Source organism: Equus quagga, chromosome 11, assembly GCF_021613505.1.
Source record: "Equus quagga isolate Etosha38 chromosome 11, UCLA_HA_Equagga_1.0, whole genome shotgun sequence".
Lineage (NCBI taxonomy): Eukaryota > Metazoa > Chordata > Mammalia > Perissodactyla > Equidae > Equus > Equus quagga.
The window spans coordinates 64,621,141-64,643,277 of NC_060277.1; the positions used below are offsets into that span (position 1 = coordinate 64,621,141).

The 22,137-nt window shown below is 47.4% G+C and overlaps 1 protein-coding gene across 3 annotated transcripts in view; it reads right to left on the reverse strand.

Annotated features, from left to right (window-relative positions):
- The window catches only part of USP43 (ubiquitin specific peptidase 43), a 58,913-nt gene that overhangs the window by 12,084 nt on the left and 24,692 nt on the right, over positions 1-22,137 (reverse strand). For 2 of the 3 annotated variants that reach the window (XM_046677449.1, XM_046677446.1), the window contains 10 exons: positions 21,934-22,069; positions 19,307-19,442; positions 17,878-18,013; positions 15,536-15,647; positions 11,199-11,302; positions 5,748-5,825; positions 4,779-4,905; positions 4,324-4,672; positions 1,800-1,958; positions 659-820 (listed from right to left, as the gene is read on the reverse strand). In XM_046677449.1, coding sequence (XP_046533405.1) covers positions 659-820; positions 1,800-1,958; positions 4,324-4,672; positions 4,779-4,905; positions 5,748-5,825; positions 11,199-11,302; positions 15,536-15,647; positions 17,878-18,013; positions 19,307-19,442; positions 21,934-22,069 — 1,499 coding nt within the window. The remainder of the gene's footprint in view (positions 1-658; positions 821-1,799; positions 1,959-4,323; positions 4,673-4,778; positions 4,906-5,747; positions 5,826-11,198; positions 11,303-15,535; positions 15,648-17,877; positions 18,014-19,306; positions 19,443-21,933; positions 22,070-22,137) is intronic. The other variant, XM_046677447.1, reaches the window with a different exon arrangement.

The window sequence follows — 22,137 nt, forward strand, 5'->3', positions numbered from 1 at the left end:
CACACATCCCACGCTCACACACATCCCACGTTCACACACATCCCACGCTCACACACAACCCACGCTCACACACAACCCACGCTCACACACGTCCCACGCTCACATCCCATGCTCACGCACATCCCACGCTCACACATCCCACGCTCACTCCCACTCAGAGCTTCACCCCGACAGCCCCTCTGCCTGGAGCACGCTCCCAGACTTCTACATGACTCAGCTCTCTGCTCCAAAGCCACCTCCTCGGACAGGCCTTCCCCACCTGCCCACCCTGTCCACGGGGCCCTCTGCACCCTTTCTCCCCACCCGAGCCTAGCTCTCTCCTTCCCTGATGGTGATTTACCTCTGCACCCTTATCCTTCTTTACATCACGTCATTATGTACGTTTACTTGTCGATGTTTTATCTTCCCCCTTAGACAGTAAGCTTCAGGGAGCAGAGAAGGAACGTACCCGCAGCTGGAGGGTAGTGGGACGGGGAGGAGAGGTAGGCGAGGGCTGGATCACAGAAGACCTGACTGAGAAACGAATAAATCTCTCGTAATGACCAACACTTTACACCAAGGCCATGAAGAGCCAACACTTCCATAAAGATGAGGAACAATGGTTGTTACAGAAAATGAAAATAAAATCAGCAGATTTAACCAACATGACGAAACATACCGTTTTCCTGACTGGAGAGGCTGTTGGTGAAGACGGGAGGGTCAGGCACCTGGGTCTGGGAGGGGCCGGGTGCAGAGCTCCAGGACACCAGGCTTCCCCTCGTGCTGTTATTGCTCCCAAGCCGAAGGAGCCAGTGATCAGATAAGGAGGAGCTGGTGGAACCTGTGAGGATGCACAGAGAGGAAGGCTGGACTCACTCCATCCCTCGGGGGTCCCCAGAGGAGTTTCTCACGGCCAGACACCCATCCCCGAGCCCTGGAACTGCAGAACCAGAGGAGAATTACATAAACAAAAGCTAATGCCCAGAGGAGAAACCTGCAACTGATTAACCATGTGACCAAGCTGAAAAATCCAGGGGAGGGTGCTGGGCACAGAAAGAAAAGCATGTTGATGAATGCTGAAACGCTTTCCATGGAATTACTCGTTGTCCAGTTTTCTAAATAGCGTACACTTTTCATTCTTCTTTCTATGCCTATCTTCTGTAAAAGGAAGGCAGACTTTTCATTAGGGTTGATTTTGATCTCCTGGGGCATCTTGGTTTTATTTGGCCATTTTCCAAAAATTGTTGGGGAGAAAAATCTGAGTCATAATAATAATTTAAACAAATGTTCTCTCACCCCCGAGATAGGGATGGCTAGATTGCAGAGTGAAATAAGTCACATCAAAAGGTCACCTTGACCCTTGTTTGTCCTCCAGACTTGCAGGCGGGTTGGAGGCTGTCCAACGCGCATATGGCTGGGATGCGCTTAAGCAGCTACACTAGGAGACTAAGGCCCTGCGTCCCTTATAACTGCCCGTCCCTTTCTAGCAGGACTAATGCAGGTTTATACTGCACAAGCTTAATTAAAACCTGGCTTGATATGAGCGAGACTGGGAACATGAAATCGCACGCCGCCACGAGTCACCTGCCAGATACAAAACATCACTCCTCTCCCCTTTCTCAGATTTCAGTGTGTCCATCCCAAAGCCTTACAAACGGGGTGCTAGCCTGTGGTGCTCTTCCGTCTGCAGCCGCAGTCAGATCCTCCCCTTCCAGACCCTTGCCCACCTCTCCTGGTCCTTGATGTCCCACTGAGCATCTTCCCAGCCCTTAAAGGGACTTCCCAGTTCCCCGACTCCTGTAATGAGCAGCAGCACCCACCTCGCATGGAGCTGCTGGCTGACCAGGGAGGGATGCTGTTCCGTTTCTGATAAAACAGGATGTAGGCCCCTCGGGTATTGACCTCATCTTCTGGAAGTGGTTCCACCGTGCTGTCATCGTAACTGTACCACTGCCCGTCCAGAGAGTTCCGGCAGTAGGCTGCAAAAGTCCAAATGCCAAGGCCCAATTATGGGAGCCTCAAAAGCAGGAAGCCATTTCCCACCGGCATAGCGGGAAAACGGACGTGTTCATGACAGAATGAGAAGAATCGGCCCATTTCTAGCCAGAAATTAATTTTGTGGCATTAGGAGAGATGATCAGTTACACTCCCAGATTCTTACTGATACAGTGTGCTGTCACTTGCTCAGGCACGATCTCCAGTCAAAGGGAGCCCAAGTTATTCAGCTGGACAATCGCGTCAACATTCACCCCGTTTCTTCTGAGAAGCTTCAGAATGCACATCTGATTCAGTGTGCAAGGAAAGTATGCAGCTGGGATTACAGTAGACTTCCTTCCTACCTCAGAATCGAAGTGGAACATTTAAGAAAATGTTCGTAAATGAGACTCTCACCACCTTGCCAACAAGTACACACCACGTTCTCCTCCTCTCCCCTCAGGTCCCGGTGAACGGGGCCAGAACCCACTAATCCGGGAGTCAGCCAACATCTTTGTAATGGGCCAGACAGCAAATATCTCAGGCTTTCCTGATCATGTATGGTCTCTGCCACGTCTTCTTCTCCTTGTTCTTTTACACCACTTTTAAAAATGTAAAAACCATTTATAACTCATGGGCCGTACAGAAACGGGTGCTGAACTGTATCTGGCCCACGGGCCATAGTCGGCTGACTCTGCACTAACCCACACCAGGCACCTGGGGGTCCACCTTCGCTCCTCCCTCTCCCCTCCACTCCACAGCCAGTCCAAAAGCCAGTCTTGCTGATTCTACTTCCGAACTGCGTCTTGAATACCCCAACTGTCATCACTCGAGTACCAGCCAACACCGTCTCTCACTTGAGCCCCAGAGACATCCTCCTAACTGGAACTCCCAACTTCCACTCTTACTCCCTTCTACCCATTCTCCACAGGGCAGAGCTACCACCTCAATTTGTAAACTAGATTATGCCTTTACTCCTCTGCCTAAAACCTTTAAATGACTTCTCATCGATCTTTGGAAAAAATGCAAACTTTTGTCCATGGCCTAGAGTGCCTTCTGATCTAGCACTGCCCACTTCTCCAGCCCCATTGTGTGACTTACCCCTGGATCACCATGCTTCAGCTACAACAGGCTTTCATCAGTTCTTAAACACACCAAACTCTTTCTGCCTCAGGGCCTTTGCACATGCTAGTAGCGCAGCTCATAATGTTCTTCCTCTCATTTATTTACATAGTTAGTTCCACCTCATCTTTTCAGCTCTTGGTATCCTCAGAGAGGCCTTATCTCTGTCACAGACATCTTTTTGATCAATCAACTTTTCTTACGGCCAGGTAGTGAAAGTGCTAAAGTGACAAGCACATTTTTATTGTCTGTGTCTGAAATTAGACTGAAGTCCCACGAGGGCAGGACTCATGTCTGTGTTGTTCATGGCTGAAGCTCCGGCACCTAGCACAGGGCCTGGCATGGAATGGGACTTAATGAATACTTGTCCAGTGAATGAACGAGTGATGCCCCTGGATTTCTGCACAGCCCCGTATTTTCTAAATTGCAGGTACATTAGGACACTGGAAATGCACCTTTCATCAAAAGATGAAATATTTCAAAGCATCCTTTTAAACATGAAATAACTGGGGGGCCGGCCCTGTGGCCGAGTGGTTAAGTTCGCATGCTCCAATTTGGCGGCCCAGCGTTTCACTGGTTTGGATCCTGGGCGCAGACATGGCGCTGCTCATCAGGCTGTGCTGAGGTGGCGTCCCACACGTCACAACCAGAAGGACCCACAACTAGAATATACAGCTATGTACTGGGGGGATTTGAGGAGAAGAAGGGGGAAAAAAAAATATTGGCAACAGATCTTAGCTCAGGGCCAATCTTTAAAAAAATTTTAAAAAAGAAATAACTTACGTTATTCTAGAATAGGAGAGACCAAGGCCTGTGATTATGGACAGGTGAACGAGTCGCCCAGCTATTTGTTTCTGTCCTTCTGTTCGTCTATTTCTCTTAAGTCCCTCTGAGGGACTAACAATTAAATGTCTGCTATGGAAATAAAAAATACCAAATCCAATAAGCAGGGGTCCTCGTGTTGAAGCACAGATGAGGACAAACGTCACTCTCTCTGTTCCAGCAGCTGCCCTCCTCTATATGACATGGTCAAAAATTTGGGCTGTAACTAACTTCCCATTCCGACCACCAACCTCCTCAGCTCCACGGCTTGGACCAGACCCCCTCCCCGTGGCAGGCGCCTGGTGTGCGGTGGGTGAGGGCTCAGCTCACGCCCAGAGCCCAGAGCTCGGCATCCCAGGGGCGCCTCTTCCCGGGCCACAGGCACAACACGTGGCGGCGCAGCCGGGGCCCAGAGGCAAGGCTCACCTGTGTAATGCCCACCTTGCAGACTGCCGTGGTGGTTGCAGACGGCGTACAAGTCGTACAGGAAGTCCAGCGGGTAGCTGGTGGGCAGGCAGGCCGGCTGCCTCCAGGAGGGCCAGGGGCCCGGCTCAGGCTTGGGGCTGGTGCTTCTCTGAGCCACATGGGGAGCCATGTCGAGGCCGGAGAGCGGGAACTCCACCAGCGTGGAGAGCTTGTTTCTTCTCTCGCCCACTTGACAGAACCTTTTGAGGTGGATGATGAGGATGTCAGGTAGGGTCCACAGACTCAGCTTCACCATGCCCTGCTGGAGGGCTTTGCAGTGGGGACACCTCCACGCGTCATCCTGGGCCAGCTGGAAAGGAAGCCACCAGGACCATGAGGCCCCCGAAGCGCATGGCCAACCCGTGATGGGCACCCAGCCCCCTCCTCGGCCCAGGAGTGGACCCCCAGGGCAGGACCTGCTCCTCCTTGGTGTAGAACTGGAAGCACTCATCCAAGGTGCAGCTATGCTGCTGGTGCGCCTGCTGCTGCTGCCACACGCTGTCCGCATCCTGGACCCGCTCCTCCTGGAGGCTCCCGAACAGGCTGCAGGAGACGACAGACAGCATTCAGGGCTTCTCACCTCCAAGAGGGGTTCCTCCTGCGTCTCCACTCACAGCAAACAGCGCGGAAGGCCTGCCAGCGAGGCAAAGGCCCTAAGGGCTTCCTAAGGGCTCCTGGGGCGCCTCGCGCACACTCTGACTCAGGGCACCCTCTGTTTGCTGGAATCCTCCACCTTCCCCATCAACTCCATGAGGAACCAAGTTCTTGGCTTGTTTCTCTGCTGCCTCATTCTTGCACAGGGCCTAGCGCCTAGTAGGAGATTAATAAACACTTGCTGGGCTGACCAGTGTCCCTTTTCAAACTAGGGCAGATGCCCTCGGTGTCACAGAAGCAGCCAAGTTTAGGGATTAAGAGCATGGACTCGAGCCAGACAACCTGGGTTCAAATCCCGGCTCTAGTGTACATGAGCTGTGTGACACTGAGCAATTGTTCAAGCTCTCTGTGCCTCAGTTTCCACATCTGAAAATGTGGATTATAATACTACCTACCTCATAGGATGTGATGAAGAATAAATAAGTTGTATATATGTAAATTGCTCAGAGCAGTGACTGGCCCAGGGCGAGTAGGGAAGGGCCACATAACCGTTTACTACTACCATGTTACCATCACTAACACCACCCACCACCTTCATTATGACTATCACCATCATTGTTGTTTATCTACAGACAATTGTCCTTCCGGTTTCTCAGAGGAAAGGGTCACACGGCATCCAGGAGGCGTGCACACGCTTTACAGCCACACTGGGGAGAGCTGGGCTCGGAGAGATTCGTGTGCACGGGCAGGACTGTCCCCCCTCTGCTGGTGCCCACCTCAGTTGGACTCACCGTTCCTTGGCTCCGCTGTCCCACTCCACAGCCAGTTTGACGTGGGGGGGCCCTCCAGGCCTCCGGAGGTGCAAAGCCCTGGGGAGAGAGCACGAGCCATCAGAAAGCCCCGAGGTGCCTTCCCACACCTCTGCAGGCTCAGGGGTCTGCCTCCAGCCCCAGGATGACGTTCCAAAGAGAAATGCCCAAAATGGAGCGTAACTGGAGGTCAGGTAATGGGGAGCCGCCGTCTGTCGAAGGCTTGCTCCTGAATCTCTCTCTGAACGTGCTCTCCTCACTCCCTCGGGAGCTTATGAGCTCAGAAGGTTTGGGTTCCTGTAAGGACGCAGATCCACTCTCCCACTGCACCCAAGCTGCCTCCTCACTGTCTCAGTGGAACTGCCCTACACGAATACCCAGTTCCGACAGCGCCTCCAAGGAGTGGCTCACTGTCGCTGCACCATGTGAGAGGAGCACCATCTGGTCCTCCTCTACAGCCTACGAGCTCCTCCCCTTCCAGACCTCCAACAGCCAGATCTCAGTGTGAATCGACCTACAGCTCTTCCCAGCTGCCTGGGCTCAGCCCATTTCAGAAAAGGTCACTCAACCTTAACGTAGAAGTCGGCCCTACAAGAAGAAAGCGGAAGATGTGAAATCTACAAGACACATATACATGTCTGGTGGGAAAGTCTGCACCTAAAATAATGTTTAAAATGCATTGCAAGAAAAAAAGTGGGGATGTCACATGAGTCCCCAGGTGAGACTAAGATGATTCGAAAACAGGTTTTAGGCTCATGAAAGCACAAAATCCTTGGCTGAGCACCAGCAGGTCTGGGGTGGAGCCGTGGCACCATCCTGATGAACAAGAGGAAGGAGAAGCAGGAACAAGGTGCGCCTGGGAGCAGCCCTCCAGCTTGTGAGCCCTGTGGATTCAGGACAAACAATGACGGCCCTTCCTCGCCTTTCTGTAGTGGCGGGAACAAGCTACGGGCATGTGACTGTCTGCCTCTTCACCTCCCTCGCTCCCCCAAAGGAGGAGAAGCGCCTTATCTGGTTGGTGGGACTCAGGGCAGGTGACCCGCTCAGCCCCTCCTGGTTCCTCTTCTCTAGGAGCTAAAGGTGAGCATGCTGGCATTGTCTCTCATGGATGCCCGAGCCTCCTGGGAGCTGCTCTGTCTTTGCAGGAAGGCTGGCAGATTGGGACGTACATTCAATTCAGAGGGGACACACTGGGGAGCCTGTCTGCAGCCCTGGATCTAAGCCACTTTCTTCAGGACCCCCTGTTCTCCATCTCCACAATGTGAAAGGCCCACAATTGGGGAGCTCGGCTTCGACCGACGGGGTAGGGAGCGAGGATATTTAATTCTGGGGAAACATTCTCAAAAGCTCACGTCAGACTCACATCTAAGCCACATCCTTTAATCAGCCTTAAATAAACAAACTGATAATTAATAAACCTAATATGCTGATCTCTCTCGGCCTCAATCCTCCATCTCCTTTTCAACTGGAGTCTAAACTTGGGAGTGGAAAAGGAGAACTGCTGTCTTCAGACTCTGCTATACGAATCCCCTTAGGCCAGAGAAAAGGGACAGGCATGGGTGTGGCCTGAAGTTCACTGTTACATGGAAACAATCATTCAGGAGACAGCACGATCTTCTCTCCTGGTCACAGCCTTGAGTCAAACAGGAAAGGGCTTTAGTGGACTTTATGACAGGATGCGATTCCAAGCAACACACAGACACCTCTACCCGGAGGGAGCTCAGAGTCGAATGGGAGAGTCCTGCAAAGAGGGTGCCCAGGGTGTGGACGGGGATGCAGAGGAAGAGCACCAGGCTGCTCTGGAGACCAGAGAAGACTTCCTGCACAGGAGGAGCAGGAGTCAGCCAGAGGGACGGTGAGCGGTGAGGGGAAAGGGCCGTGCAGGCGGAGGGCTCATCCAGAGCAAAGGGTAGGACACGTGCTGGAATGAGGAGCAGAGGCGCAGCAATGGGGCCAGGCCATGAGAGAGGGGCCAGGCCACGGAGGGAGGGGGGCCAGGCCACGGACAGAGGGGCCAGGCCACACAGGGAGGGTCTCGTCTGCCACTGTGAGAAGTGTAGACTTTACCCCGTGGGCAATTGAAGGGTTTTAAACAGACAAGTATGAAGCAGATGGATGACAGGGCCACTGGTCTGGGGGCAGTTACATCAGAGGAGACTCCCGGGGTGTCCAGCTAAGAGGTGACAAGGCTTGAACTCAGGCAACGGTGGTAAACGTGGAGAGGAGGCAACAGAGCTGAGGAGTCGCCAGGATGTGGAATAACGAGACTTGATGACGGATTAAATGTGAGGAGAAAGTGAGGAGGAGGAATCAAGGATGACTCCCAGGCTCTAGCTCGGGTCCTGGGTAGCTGGTGGTGTCCCCATTTAGACGCCGAAGACAGGAAGAGGAAAGGTTGAAGTGAGAAGAGCTCAGACCAGCACACGTTTAGTTTTTATGTCAACAAGACATTTAAGTAGGAAGGGTGGGTCTGTATCTCAGAGAAAAGTCTGGGCTGGAGATATGGATCTGAGAAACCTGGACCTGAAGGGGACAGAACCGAAGCAAGACCATCCACGGATGGAACGCAGAGGGAGCGTGCGGTGGGCCGGGTGGGATGCTGAGCCCGGCCAGGAGGCTGAGACCCGACAATACCTGAGGGCCCCAGAGAGGGAGAGGAACACTTCAGGGAAAAAAATACACCTCTAGGAGATAAGCAAAATGTGGTAAATCCATACAGTGGAATATGACTCAGCCTTAAAAAGGAAGGAAATTCTGACACATGCTACAACATGGATGCAGCGTGAAGGCATCATGCTAAGTAAAGTAGTAAAGTAGTCACAAAAGCACAAATACAGCATGATTCCACTTATACGAGGTACCTAGAGCAGTCAATTCATAAAGTAGAATTGCGGTTGCTGGAGGATGGGGGATGGGAAATGGGGAGTTATTGTTAATGGGGACAGAGTTTTAGTTTGAGAAGATGAAAAAAGTTCTTGAGATGGATGCTGGCAATGGTTGCATGACACTATGAGTGTACTTGACACTGCTGAACTGTGCACTTAAAAATGATTAAGATGGGGGGCCAGCCCAGTGGCATAGTGGTTGGGTTCACACTCTGCTTTGGCATCCTGGGGTTCGCAGGTTTGGATCCCAGGTGCAGACCTGCACACTGCTCACCAAGCCACACTGTGGTGGCATCCCACATAGAAAACAAAGGAAGATTAGCACAGATGTTAGCTCAGTGCCAATCTTCCTCACCAAAAGAAAAAAAAAGTTAAGATGGTAAATTTTATGTGCTGTGTATTTTGTCACAATTTTTAAAAAAGAAAGAAATTTCTATAAGAACAAGAAGGTGCTGGGCTAGGCAGGCCAAGAGGCTGAACAGAGGGCTCTGTGAAGGTGGCAAGAGATTGACTCTACCAGATGCTGGGGAGAGCTGTCCAAGCAGGGGGGTGGGGAGGGTCAGGCAGGGGCCAGACAGCAGGGACATGTTGGGTGGACAGAAGGTGTGACCAGAAGGGCTGTGGCCTCAAGGGAGGGCCTTCTTGAGCATGGTCAACTTGCTGTGCAACTAGACTCTTTTCCAGCGCTTCTCAAACTACCTGTGGAGAAAGACCTGTTTGTTGGTTTGTTTTCGAACTGCTGTAGACCAATACCTTTGTAAAATATAATAAAAATGCAATGGGGGGAGGGTAACATATAAAATACAACTTCAATTTTTTAAAAAATTATGATATTCATATTTTAAATTCTCTGCCATGTTGCTTTAACACTTCTAAATGCTTCCTCTCAAGTTCTTGTCATGGACAGGTGACGAGCAGCTTGTAAGCTGGCACCAGTCTGTGGAGCACACTTTGAGTGGCACGGTTCTCTTCTCCAAGACAGTGTGTCATGAAGGGGCCCTTCTCAGAGGCCCTCCCTTTGCCCCCTGGCTGACATTTCTCCTGCCTCCCTAACTCTGCAAAGTAGCAGCCAGCCAAGGAGGGTACGGATGAGGCGTAGGGCACAGAACCTTCTGGCTTGCCCCCTACCCTGTTCCTGGTCTCTTTATAAAGGGAGGAGGGGCCCTTCCCTACTAGGATTCTGACACCAATTCCAATGTGTGCTTTTTCCCCACATGGTCAAGCAATTAATTCTGACCCTGTCTACCTGGAGATAGCATCTCATCCCACTGGTTAAGGGCTTAGTCCTACGAGACTGCCCCCCAGACACCCATCGCAAGTCCAGCTGTGCTCTGACCAACCTGCTATAGATAGGAGGTTCCAACGACCCCCTCCTTGGGTTCGATTAATTTGTAGAGCAGCTCACAGAACTCAGAGAAAGAGTTTACTCACTAGATTAGCAGTTTACTGTAAAAGGCTATAACTCAGGAACAGACGGATGGAACAGATGCATAGGGCAAGGTACAGGGAAGGGCGTGGAGCTTCCATGCTCTCTGAGTGCGCCACTCCCCCATCACCTCCACGTATGCGTCAACCTAGGAGCTCCCCAAAACCCGTCCTTTTGGGTTTTTACGGAGGCTTCATTACACAGGCATGGTTGATTAAATCATTGGCCATCGGCGATTGATTCGACCTCTGGCCCCTCTCCCCTGCCTGATGTGGGGGAAGGGGAAGCAGAACAGGAAACTTCCAATCCTCTAATCACAAGATTGGTTCCCCTGGCAACCACCCCCATCCTTAGCTACTTTTAAGACAACTTTATTGCTCTTATCACTTAGGAAATTCCAAGGATTTTAGGAGCTCTGTGCCAGAACCAGGAAGAAGACCAAATACATATTTCTTATAAATCACAATATCACACCTACATTACGGAGTCAGTCAGCTTTGATTGACCAAGCCAGGAAATCGGAGAACCTTACGGAGAACTTTGTGTCTGTGAGAAAATGAGCAAAAGCGCTAGACAATCCATTGCTCTGCAAGGCCGTATGCGGCGGAAGGCTGTGGAGGTGGGCACGTGGAGAAGCAGGAAGCGAAAGCCCCTGCAGACACAGCCGCCCTGGCTTTGCCCCTCAGCCACAGTCCAAAAGCTTGTACAGTTTGGGACCGATGGTGCAGCGGTGGGACGCCCGCCTGCCCTAGAGGGGCACTGAGGTTGAATTCAGTAGCGTGACCTAACTGAAGGAATTTAGGTTTTTCAATCAGACTGATCTGGATTCCGATTCGGACTTCGCCATTAACTAGTTGTGTGAGTGTGAGCAAGATAACCAGCCTCTGGGAACCTCAGTGTCGCCTCATCTTTGAAGTGGCCACCACAGTACCTCTCTAGACATAAGGGTTCAAAGCACAGAATGTGGATAAGGACTTAACACAACGGCTGGCCCTGGAGAGGTAAGTGACCGAGAGAAACTAAAACTGTAACCAATGGTGTTGATTGATTACGATGCCTCAAAGGAGTCCAGGCAAATAAGAACGCATTCATTCTCTCACCAAATCTGGAACATCCCCTTACCTATCAACTGCCCAGTGACAGAGGGGCCGACCGTCCTGTGCGGATAAGTAGCTGCAGGCCAGGGAGAGCCCCACCACCCGGATGGAGAACAGCGACCCTGGGTTCTGCCAAGACAAGAACAGAGAAGACAGGTCATCACGCATGTTGATTTAAATTAGACTCTTCAGTGCAAATAAATTACTCAAAAAACATAACCTTTCTGTTTATACTCTCCTTTAAATATTCCCTTAATAATTAGTATTCAAAATCTAGAGATAAAAGGCTTCATTTTTTTAAGAAGATACACACTTTTAACATAGCTTTTAACATACTGATCTAACAGTGTTTAACACATTAAATTTTCCAGAACAGTGAACGTGTTGGTTTTAAGTAACATGTGTTTAATTGGAGCAGATGCTGGTACAGTCAGTGGAAAAATAAATCAACCATGTTAATTAATTATTAATAGATAATTTAACTTAAGATGATTACCATCATCATCAAATTGCCAAAATGAGACAGTAATCTAAAAGCAAGTTAGTGTATATTTTACATACCAACACTAAATAAATATTTATATACTTCAAAATAAGCCAAATAAGGAAATACCATCTATGTTTTTATTCTAAAATGTACATTTTTTCATATTCTAACTTTTCTGAAATTGAAGTGAGGTTTTTTTTTTGAGGAAGATTAGCCCTGAGCTAACATCTGCTGCCACTCCTCCTCTTTTTGCTGAGGAAGACTGGCCCTGAGCTAACATCCATGCCCATCTTCCTCTACTTTATATGTGGGACGCCTACCACAGCATGGCGTACCAAGCGGTGCCATGTCCGCACCCGGGATCCGAACCAGTGAACCCCAGGCCACTGAAGCGGAACGTGTGCACTTAACCCCCATGCCATCAGGCCCACCCATCTTTTTTTTTTTTAAATAAGCAGTTGCTTATTTATTATTTTATTTTTATTAGTTGCTTATTTATTTATTTTATTTTTCCTTCTTCTCCCCAAAGTCCTCCAGTACATAGTTGTATATTTCATTTGTGGGTCCTTCTAGTTATGCGGTATGTGGGTCCTTCTAGGTATGTGGGATGCCACCTCAGCATGGCTTGATGAGCAGTGCTAGGTGTATGCCCAGGATCCAAACTGGCAGAATCCTGGGCTGCCAAAGCAGAGCGCGCAAACTTAACCACTCGGCCACAGGCCCCGCCCCTGAAGCAAGTCTTAAACAGCATTATTTCACAATAGTCAAAAGGTAGAAAGAACCCAAGTATCCATCCACAGATGAATGGATAAACAAAATGTGATATATACACACAATGGAATATTATTTAGCCTTAAAAAGGAAGGAAATTCTGACACATTATAACATGGATGAACCCTGAAACTATTTTGCTTAGTGAAATAAGCCAGACACAGAAGGGCAAATATTCTATGAGTCTGCTTATATGAGGCAGCTAGAGTAGGCAAATTCATAGAGACAGACAGTAGAATGGAGGTTACCAGGCACTGGAGGTAGGGGTGGATGGGATGGGGAGTTGTTGATTAACGGGTGTAGAGTTTTCTGGGAATGATGAAAATTTGAGATATAGATAGTAGCGATGGTTATGCAACACTGTGAAAATAAAGTACACTTATGAATGATTTAAATAAATGTTATGTATATCTTACCACAGTTAAAAAAAAGAATCAATGGAATCTTCAAGTAAAGGAAATACAGTTCTTAAAACTGTCACTAGTGACCTTGGCTACAACTAGAAAAAAAAAAAATTTTTTTTTTGAGGAAGATTAGCCCTGAGCTAACATCTGCTGCCAATCCTCCTCTTTTTGCTGAGGAAGCCTGGCCCTGAGCTAACATCCATGCCCATCTTCCTCTCCCTTATATGTGGGATGCCTACCACAGCATGGCTAGCCAAGCGGTGCTGTGTCTGCACCCTGGGCCACCAAAGCGGAACGTGCGCACTTAACCGCTGGGCCACCGGGCCGGCCCCGAAAAACAAAAATCTTTTTCCAAACTCTGACAAAGGTAAAAGGCAGACATCTTTATTTGAAACATACTGATAAGGTACAATTCAATTCAGATGAGGAAAAGGAGGAAAGCATTATAATTCCAGGAAAGAGGAACAGCACGTGGGAAGACAGCATGACCATAAAAACACCCAGAGAGCTGGGAGTCACCTCCTTTGGCTGTGGAAGCTGACGTGTGCAGGGAGCAACGCACAAGGTCAGTAAGGAAACCAGAAGGCGGTTCTAGAGGCCTCGAGGGTCAAGACCAGGGAATACAGCGTACACCCAACTGGACTATAACCGCACTCTGGTTGATATGTGGCTTCAACAAAGACAAAACCAATGGCTGGAAGCAAGCTGGCTTCAGGGGCTTTGACTGGGGACTGGCCACAGAAGAGGGGGCTTCCTAAGGAGAACGTGCTTTAAATCTGAGGGAAAGACTCTTCTTCCTGCCACCCCTAACTGAGCCTTGCTGTTTGGATGGCAACATAATCAAGGCACCTATACTGTCTGGAGGCAGCTCGCCCTGCCTGCACACAAAGAAAATTTTAAAGTGACCAGAAAAATGTCTTGGCAATGATAAATCTCTTTTTTTTCATAATTCATGCAAATTAATCCTGCCCAGCAAATTGGTCATTTTTGTAGGAGATTATTTTCCTGTCCTCTATTCTTGGCTAGGAAAATTCATTTTAGAACCTTCAAGATCTGTTCACTACTTTTAATCTCTTCAGTTCAATGTTGCAAATTCTGAATGTTCCTTTTCAAATTACTGCCATATTCAGCCAGTTATTTCATATAGTGCTAAATGCATTATTGTTTAAATGGGTGGGTTAGCCTGGGACCCTCAGAACCATTTAGAATACGTTATTCCCACAGAAAATCATGTCCAACCACACATTTGCCAATGAATCTGTGCAAAAGCATCCATAGCTGAATTGAAAGTTGCCTGTATTCAAGCTTCGCTGGCCCCATTGACCACTTGATCAACTTCTAAAGTCAAAATGACTATAGGGGTGCAGAGGCCTAAAGTACACTGACCAGGTGGAGATGAAGGCAGCTGAGTGAAACATTCACATGAAAGTGGTTTCGTCCACTTTCAAGAATCAGGAGCACAAGGTCTGGGGGAAGCTAAAGCTGCTACCAGATATTCTGACCTACTTAGAGAGAAGTTAGCGTTTCTAATTTGGGCACCGTGGCAGATCTGCTGGGCAGTACAGAAAGCAACATCCTTCAGAGACAAAAATTGGTACAAATGTAGAGAAGGTCTTTAACAAAGTGATATTTAGCATAAATCCTAAATTGTATGTATGAATTTCACTGAACAGGAAGGAACACGAACGATGAAGAAATACCTCTGAAATAAATTGGGTACATCCCCCAGATGAAAAGTTCTTACTAAGAGAATATTTGGGGGGAAAACAAAATTCCAATGCTAACGACCTATCCCTCAAAATGTCAACATCTTCACTGCCAGGTGGCCATCAGAAGAGTTTCTGATACTAGAGGGGCTAAAAGGAATGGTTTTAGATATGTGTTTTGGTGGGTTTTTTTGCAGGGGAAGATTTGCCCTAAGCCAACATCCATTGCCAATCTTCCTCCCTTCTTCTTCCTTTTCACCCCCTAAAGCCCCAGCACAGAGGTGCATATAGCTATAGGTTCTTCCAGCTGTACTATATGAGCTGCCGCCACAGCACGGCCACTGACAGACGAGTTGTGTGGTTCTGCCCTGGGACCCGAACCGGACCCGAACCGGGGCCTCTGAAGTGGAGCGGGCTGAACTTCAACCGCTAGGCCATCAGGGCCGGCTCTAGAATATGTTGTTTTTATTCAGAAACTACCAATCTGAGAATAAATAAGTGAGGAAGGCAAAAAGGTGTTTTCTCTTGAGTTTTTATCTCAGTTTTTAAAAAACTGGACAAAATTATTTTAAAATCTCGATTTTCATATTTGGATATAAACATCAATTTTAAGTTTCCACAGAAGTGATATCTCAAGTGTCTTGAAATGTGTAATCCAAACATACAAGTTACAACTCATCACAATAAGCTATCCTCTAGGAAGAACTATAATAAGCCACCAATATACAAAGTTGAGAAGAATAACGTAAATCTCAATCTTTATTCCAATGGAGTTTTGAAAGATTTAACGAGAAAAGCTCCATCTGTGAAAAGTATTTTGCGATATCATAAAGAGTAAGACACTACACATCATAAACGGTTACTTCCTTGCACATCAATCAGTGTTTTATTCAACAACGTGAACATTCTCATTAACAGCAAATTCTTGTCTCTCCTGAGCCACCTCAACATTCCCACCCACCCCCCCCACCTCCCATAATACACACACACTGACCTGTATGGGGGCCTCACTCTTCATGAGATAGCGGACCTTACTGAGAATGCACTGCTGGAGTTGGACCCAGGAAATGGTTCTGTCTTCCCTCATCAGGAAAGGTGGCCCAAACCTGAAAAAATCCAAGGATATCAGGTCACTTCAGCAAAGGATAAACCAACAATCCCCAACAGTCATGAGCATTTGCTCTATTCCTGGGCTCCTCTCCACTGGATGAGAGTTAAGCACCAAGCACAGTACAAAATGGCCCGTCAGAGAACCTCATTGCAAACGGAGACACTGCGGGGTAAACAGAGGCCCAGAGATGCAAAGCCAAAGAGAGACATGGCAATGTAAAGAGATGTCTCAAGTGATCGGCCAGCTGGAAAACTCTCTTCCCCACAGCAGAGAGTGGAGTAAGAAAATCGGAGCCAGAGGAAAGCAAGGCAGAGAGAAACCCAGAGGGAACCCCATCGAGTGGACACACTGATGGTTTTGTGCATCAGGAACATTCCCATAACTGGGACTGTTTCCCATAAGCCAACCTGATGAACACACAAGAGTGAGCTGGTAGAGCTGAGAACCCTGGACATGGCTGTGCCGTCAGTTCCAGCTCAGCCACGGGGACCACCGGACAAATCACTGACCATTGATTGTTCCACGGCCACACCATGCAAGGTTGTGGGACAATCCAATGGGGTAAGAATGTGAAACTGTTGATTAACCTTTGCTAAAACACAGCACGAATGTGACGCAGGGTGTCTGGACAGGCCAGGGCACGGTGCGTCCACTGTGGGATGAGCAGATCGGGTCATATACCTGATCCTTGGATGTCAGGCATTCAGGTTGCTTCCAATTTTTTACGTAAACAACGCTTGTCTATGGCAGAAACTTGTAAGTACACCTTTGGGTGCACTTGACTAATTGTTTCTTTGGGATAAAGTTCCAGAAGTGGAAATGCAAGCACAAAGCTATTTATTCCCAAGCGGCCTTCCAGAAAAGCCACACCAATTTATCAGTGAGACACGCACCCATTCCCTTGACACTTGCCCAGGATGAGTATTTTCAATGTCTATAAGTTCTTCAACAATCTAAAAGGTTAAGAATAGCATCTTGCATTGCAATCAGAATTTCTTCCTCTACTATATGAAGCTGAATAGTTTAACCTGTGCATGTATTTCTTCCGTGAACTAATGTTCATCTCTGTGGCTCATTTTACTAAAAGAGTATTCATCTCACTTATCTGAGAGCTAGGTTTTATATGATGGATAGGCATCCTTTACCTGTCACATGATATAAATATTTTTCCTTGTTTATACTTTGCCTTTCAAATTTGCTTTTAGTTGAAAATTTTAAATGTATTTAAAACATTAGCCTTTTTCAATATAGCCTCCTGCCTTAGGTGTCAAAGCGGCCCACCACCCAAAGACACAAACGTCCCCCTACATTATCTTCAAGCTACCTTATGGTTTCCTTTTCTGTACTCACCTCTCTAATCAACCTGGAATTCATACATGTGAATTTACGGCAGAAGTAAAAAAAAATTGATTATATAAAATAAAAAGAAAAAGATCAGCCCAGCCTTACATATTGAATAATTCATTCACTCTCTAATAATATGAAATATACCATTTCTATCATAAATACTTAAATATACTTTGGCCTATTCTGTTCCACTGATTTAAGTGTATATTCTTCTGCCTATATCACAATATTTTAATAATTAAAACTTTATTCTGTTTTAATAAAGCAATCCCTCTTCCTTCTTCCTCCCTCCCCCAATATTTTCGGGCTATTCCTATGAGTTTACTAGTCCAGATAAATTTGACAAACATTTTCGCAATCTAAAAATTTTTCATTGGAGTTATATCTTTTAAACATTTTATTTGGATGATCTAAGAAAACTACCTGGTTTTGTATATTTGTTATGTAACCAGTCACTTTCCTGAACTCTCTCATTAGCTCTCATCACTTTTGAGTTCTTGGCTTTCTGGAGAGATAACAATATAACCTGCAAATAGCAGTAATTTTATCTCCTCTTTTCCTGTAGCCAGTTTCTTGTTCCTTGTCTCACTGTGCTCCCTCAGCCTTACAACGCAGCATAGAACAATAGCGGTGGGAGCAATAATAACTGCTCCTGAAACTAACAGGAAAGCCCCTGATGCTTAACTGTTAAGGACGACGTTTGCCACCTGCTTAAGGCAGCTCTTTCCGATTCTCTCGACCAGAAAGTATCCTGCTCCTAGGTGATTAACTTTGAGAACGGATCTTTAATTTTATTAAATTAGAATTCTAGACAGAATTCCAGGTACACGTCTACAAACCCCAGACACCACGTGAAAAGAAGATGAGGTCAGACATACCTGCTGGCCTGCAGCCCCGACCCCACCACGTTACAGAAGAGGAGCAGCACCTTGTTCTCCCCATGGGCAGGCAGCGATGCCCGCTGTCCCTCGCGGGCCGCCAAGCGCGGGGAGACCGACAGACCGGGCGGACGAGCTGGGGAGGAGAATCAGGTTTGTATACTCAATGAGCTGCTCGCTGGGTCAGAACCCCGGCTTCGCCTCCCCTCTTCTCTTTGAGCATCTACCAACCACCACTGGGAGACACTAGAGGGCGTTAGGGGAGGAGGTAGGGAGGTTCACAGTGCTTGCGCCATCTGGCATCTGAAGATCCCACACACGGCAGCGAATCTGCAGTTGTGCGCATTCAATCATTTTAAAACCAAGGCATGGATTTTAATTAACACTTTTTCAAGCCCATCTGAAAAGTACTCCAAAATGATTTTGGTTGCATTTATGCCCGGATCAGAGAGTCAAAGAGCATCCACTCTCTTAGAAAGCCAGCACAAGAGGTACACAGAGAAGGTAAGACCCTCTGCCACTGAGGAAGGAGAGGAATTGGACTAGCCTCAATTTCCAATCAATTCTGAAAATCTGACTCTTAAGGCACAGATGTGTGACCTGCGATTGAATCTGAAATGAGGGCTTGTACTGAGTTATAACCGAATCAGGGCCAATGTCCTGTTCCAGGTTCCAAGCCCAGAGGCTCCCTGTTGACACAGGGCAACCACAGACACTCAGTCCCCACAGCCTGCCGCCACCTAGGCCAGCTGAGGATATAGGCCAGGGCACAGGATTCATCTGGGCTATATGGTAACCCTGGCACAGGTCCTCTAAATATGGGCCCTCCTGACTGGCTAATTAGGCCAAATGTAAACCGACCTGCAATGAAAGACTGTCATAAATGGACTATCTCAGCCAGTCCAAAGTTTAAGAAAAGCAAGCATTAGACAGTGGGACTGTTAACAAAAAGTCATTTAATAAATGCCTTGGCCATCTAATGCTCCAACTTGTAAAATTTTTACTTTAAGCACAGCCGTTGGGCCACAAGAGTCCTGGAGACAAAGATGACCCCAGCACCCATTGTGAATAGCGATTCTCTAAGTGTGGTCCTGGGACCAGCCACAGCAGTGTCACCTGGGAACTTGTTACACCTGCAAATTCTCAGGCCCCACCCCTGACCTCCCGAATCAGAAACTCTGTGGGTATGGCCCAGGAATTTGCTTAAACAAGCCCTCCAAGTGACAGATACTCACTAAGGTTTTGAGAACCTCTGTATTAGTTGACTAATTTTTAATAATCAAGAATCTGTAGACCAAATATCAGAGAAAATAAGCCTGATAGTTCCAAGTGCTAAAACTAAATGTCTTATGCCCTAGCACCCAATGAGTACCCTCTCAAACCTCTAACTCATAATATCCAAAGAAAATGATGCCAAGCACTGCTGTACCCAGAAGTAGCTCCCGGCTGGTGGGTGGAGGGGCCTGGAAGGCATACACGCTGTCTCCCTCGGCAATAGTATTCAGATCCTCTTCATCAAAGAAAGACCGCTGGAGTCCACTGGGATGCAGCTCAACCAAGATCACCTGGAAAGAGAAGGGTCATTTTCCCTCCGGATTCTCAGAGGAAACTTAACAAATAAGAAATCTAAAAATGACTGATAGGCTTAAACCTCCCTTTCACTCTTTCTTCCCTTCTACATGACAAATACTATTTACTTTTAGTAATAAAACACACGAGGTATAACAATTAGATTGACCACAGACCTCTCAACTGCAACAACAGAATATCAAACTGCTGAGGGGAGGGTGGGGGGAAGAAAATTGAAAATCTAAAGTTTAACGCCCTGCTAAACTATCACGCAAGATGAGAATAAAATAAAGATCTCCTCAGACAAACAAAAATTGAGAGTGTTTCCCACTAACAGATCTCCCCTAAAAGAACTTCTAACCAGTTTTGCCAACTTTTTTCACATTATGTCACACATGAAAAATATTGTTATGGAGCACTGAGGTTAGCAGAAGCAGCTGGTCTTATCATGGTGGGGGGACAGTGGGGGAACTGTCGTGAGGGTCCCGGCTGCCCCAGACCCAACGCCATTGCCTCAAGAGCTCCAGGAATCAACACCTCAGCCCACACAACCCATTCAAGGACACTGGCTGAGAAATTGTCTTGCACAAGATACATTTCAGGGTTACAAAAAGACAAACAAACTGAATCCAGAAGGAAAACTTGAGTTGTAAGAAGCAATGATGAACCAAAGAAAAATGTAAACGTTGGTAAATGTAAACATGTGTTGAACACATAAATCTAAAATAATAACTATTACTACCACTATGGGGAGAAAAGGGAGGAGGGGTTAAAATACTGGACAACAGTATCCATCCACAATAATACTTCAATCAAAAAGGTATAAGGGAAACTAACGCATGCCAAGATCCTTGTGTTGTTTGGGAAGATTTACGTAAGACCTTGTTAATTATGGGCATTGACATTTTAATAATAACCAGGTAGAGCATAGAAATATAATATATATGTCCCAAACCAGAAGAGATGGAATGGAGAAAAACTGTTCAATCCAAAGAAGCAGTAAAGGAGAGAAAAAGGCGAGGCAAAGCAGGGTAAATAGAAAGTATAAAATAAGATGATATAAATAAATCCAAATATATCCATGGTCACAGGTAATCTAAGCGGAATAAACTTGATAGTTAAAATAAAATATCAAAATAGATTTTAAGTTCCAATTCAAGAGCCCCAGTGATTCCCGCCACCCTGAACACACACATCACACCTCCCAAATTCCTGATGGTCCTTTTTCTCTCCTAATTATTCAAACTCTACCTCCCTCAGACTTCCCCCTTTTGATTTTTTATTACTGCCATTTATCCCCAAAACTCTCACCCACCATCCTATTCTCCCTCTCTCAGTAGATAGAGCACTTTGAGCTCACAAAGCAAGATACACATTTTTCCCCACTTGAGAGCCCCAAGAACATGGCGGTAGGGGTCAGAGGGCTTGACTGGATGGGGGCAGGAAGCAGCCCGCTGGGGTGAGGGAGAGGCCCAGTAATGGTGGTTACGCGGATGGATACACAGTTAAAAATTCAACAAATTATAACCTTAAGACATGTACACTTTATTGTATGGATGTTATTCCTTAACAAAAAGGTTAAGAATATTTTTTAATTTGGAAAAATCCCATGAGGTGGTCAGAAGAGTAAAATTTCCATTTACAGTTAAAGAAACGGAGGATCAATCACTATGTGCAAGGTCAGAAAACTAGGAAGTGACTGAATCACAATTGGAACCCTATTCACGCCCTTCCCACCACGCCCCATTGCTGCTCACCGGCATCGCCCCCGCCCTGCACTGTCACAGGGGCCCCTGTTATGAGCTCTGCCCTCTGAAGTCCCAGGGAATCCAACCTCTTTACCAAGACTCCTTAAGAAAAAAGAGGAGAGCACATCGACCCCACTGTCCCCCGCCTGCTCTCTCCTATTACACATCCTCAGGCCCCTGAGGAGTTCCTCATATCACATTTACTGTCCCTTCGGCATCCTGGCTTATATTCTCAGGAGAGAAAACACAGAATAGTGGCTCCAGCTCGGAAACCAAACCATCTGTGTTCAAACCCCGGCTCAGCCACTTACCAGCTGTGTGACCTTGGGCAAGTCACTCAACACCTCTTCTCTGCTCTTGGTAAAATGAGGGTAATGGTAAGACCTACTTCCCAGGATGGTCTGAGGAGTAAATTGACTATTGAATATAAAGGTCATAAAATAGTGCCCAGCACTTGTTAAGCACTCCCCAGGGTTAGCTATTGTTGGAATTACTATGATCGTCATCGTCATCACCTTCTTGGAAGACAAAACTGGTGCCCTTTCCTGGTTATTCTGTGTAAATTCAGGGAGAGAGCAAGGAGCAGTCATCACAGACACCAGGGACTGCTAACGAAACAGAAACTCATGAGTCACGCTGGAGTCACCTGGGAACCAGAAATTAGCCTAACAGCCTAGTCAGCTGGCCCGGTTAGCGTTCCGTCATCCAGTGACCAGGCCCCAGTGCAATTCCATCACACCTCATCCACAGGGACGCCGCCTTCCTCTGCCACCATCTTCCTCAGGGCTGCCACTGTGCTGAGGATCGGCACGGCCAGGCCTATCCGCAGGAACCGCTGGCTCTTCGAGAGGAAGACCAAGGTGACGCTCAAGAATCTGGAAAACAGGGAGGAGGCCACATCCTTAAAGGGCTGACATGAGCTGTCACCAACACCCTTGACACT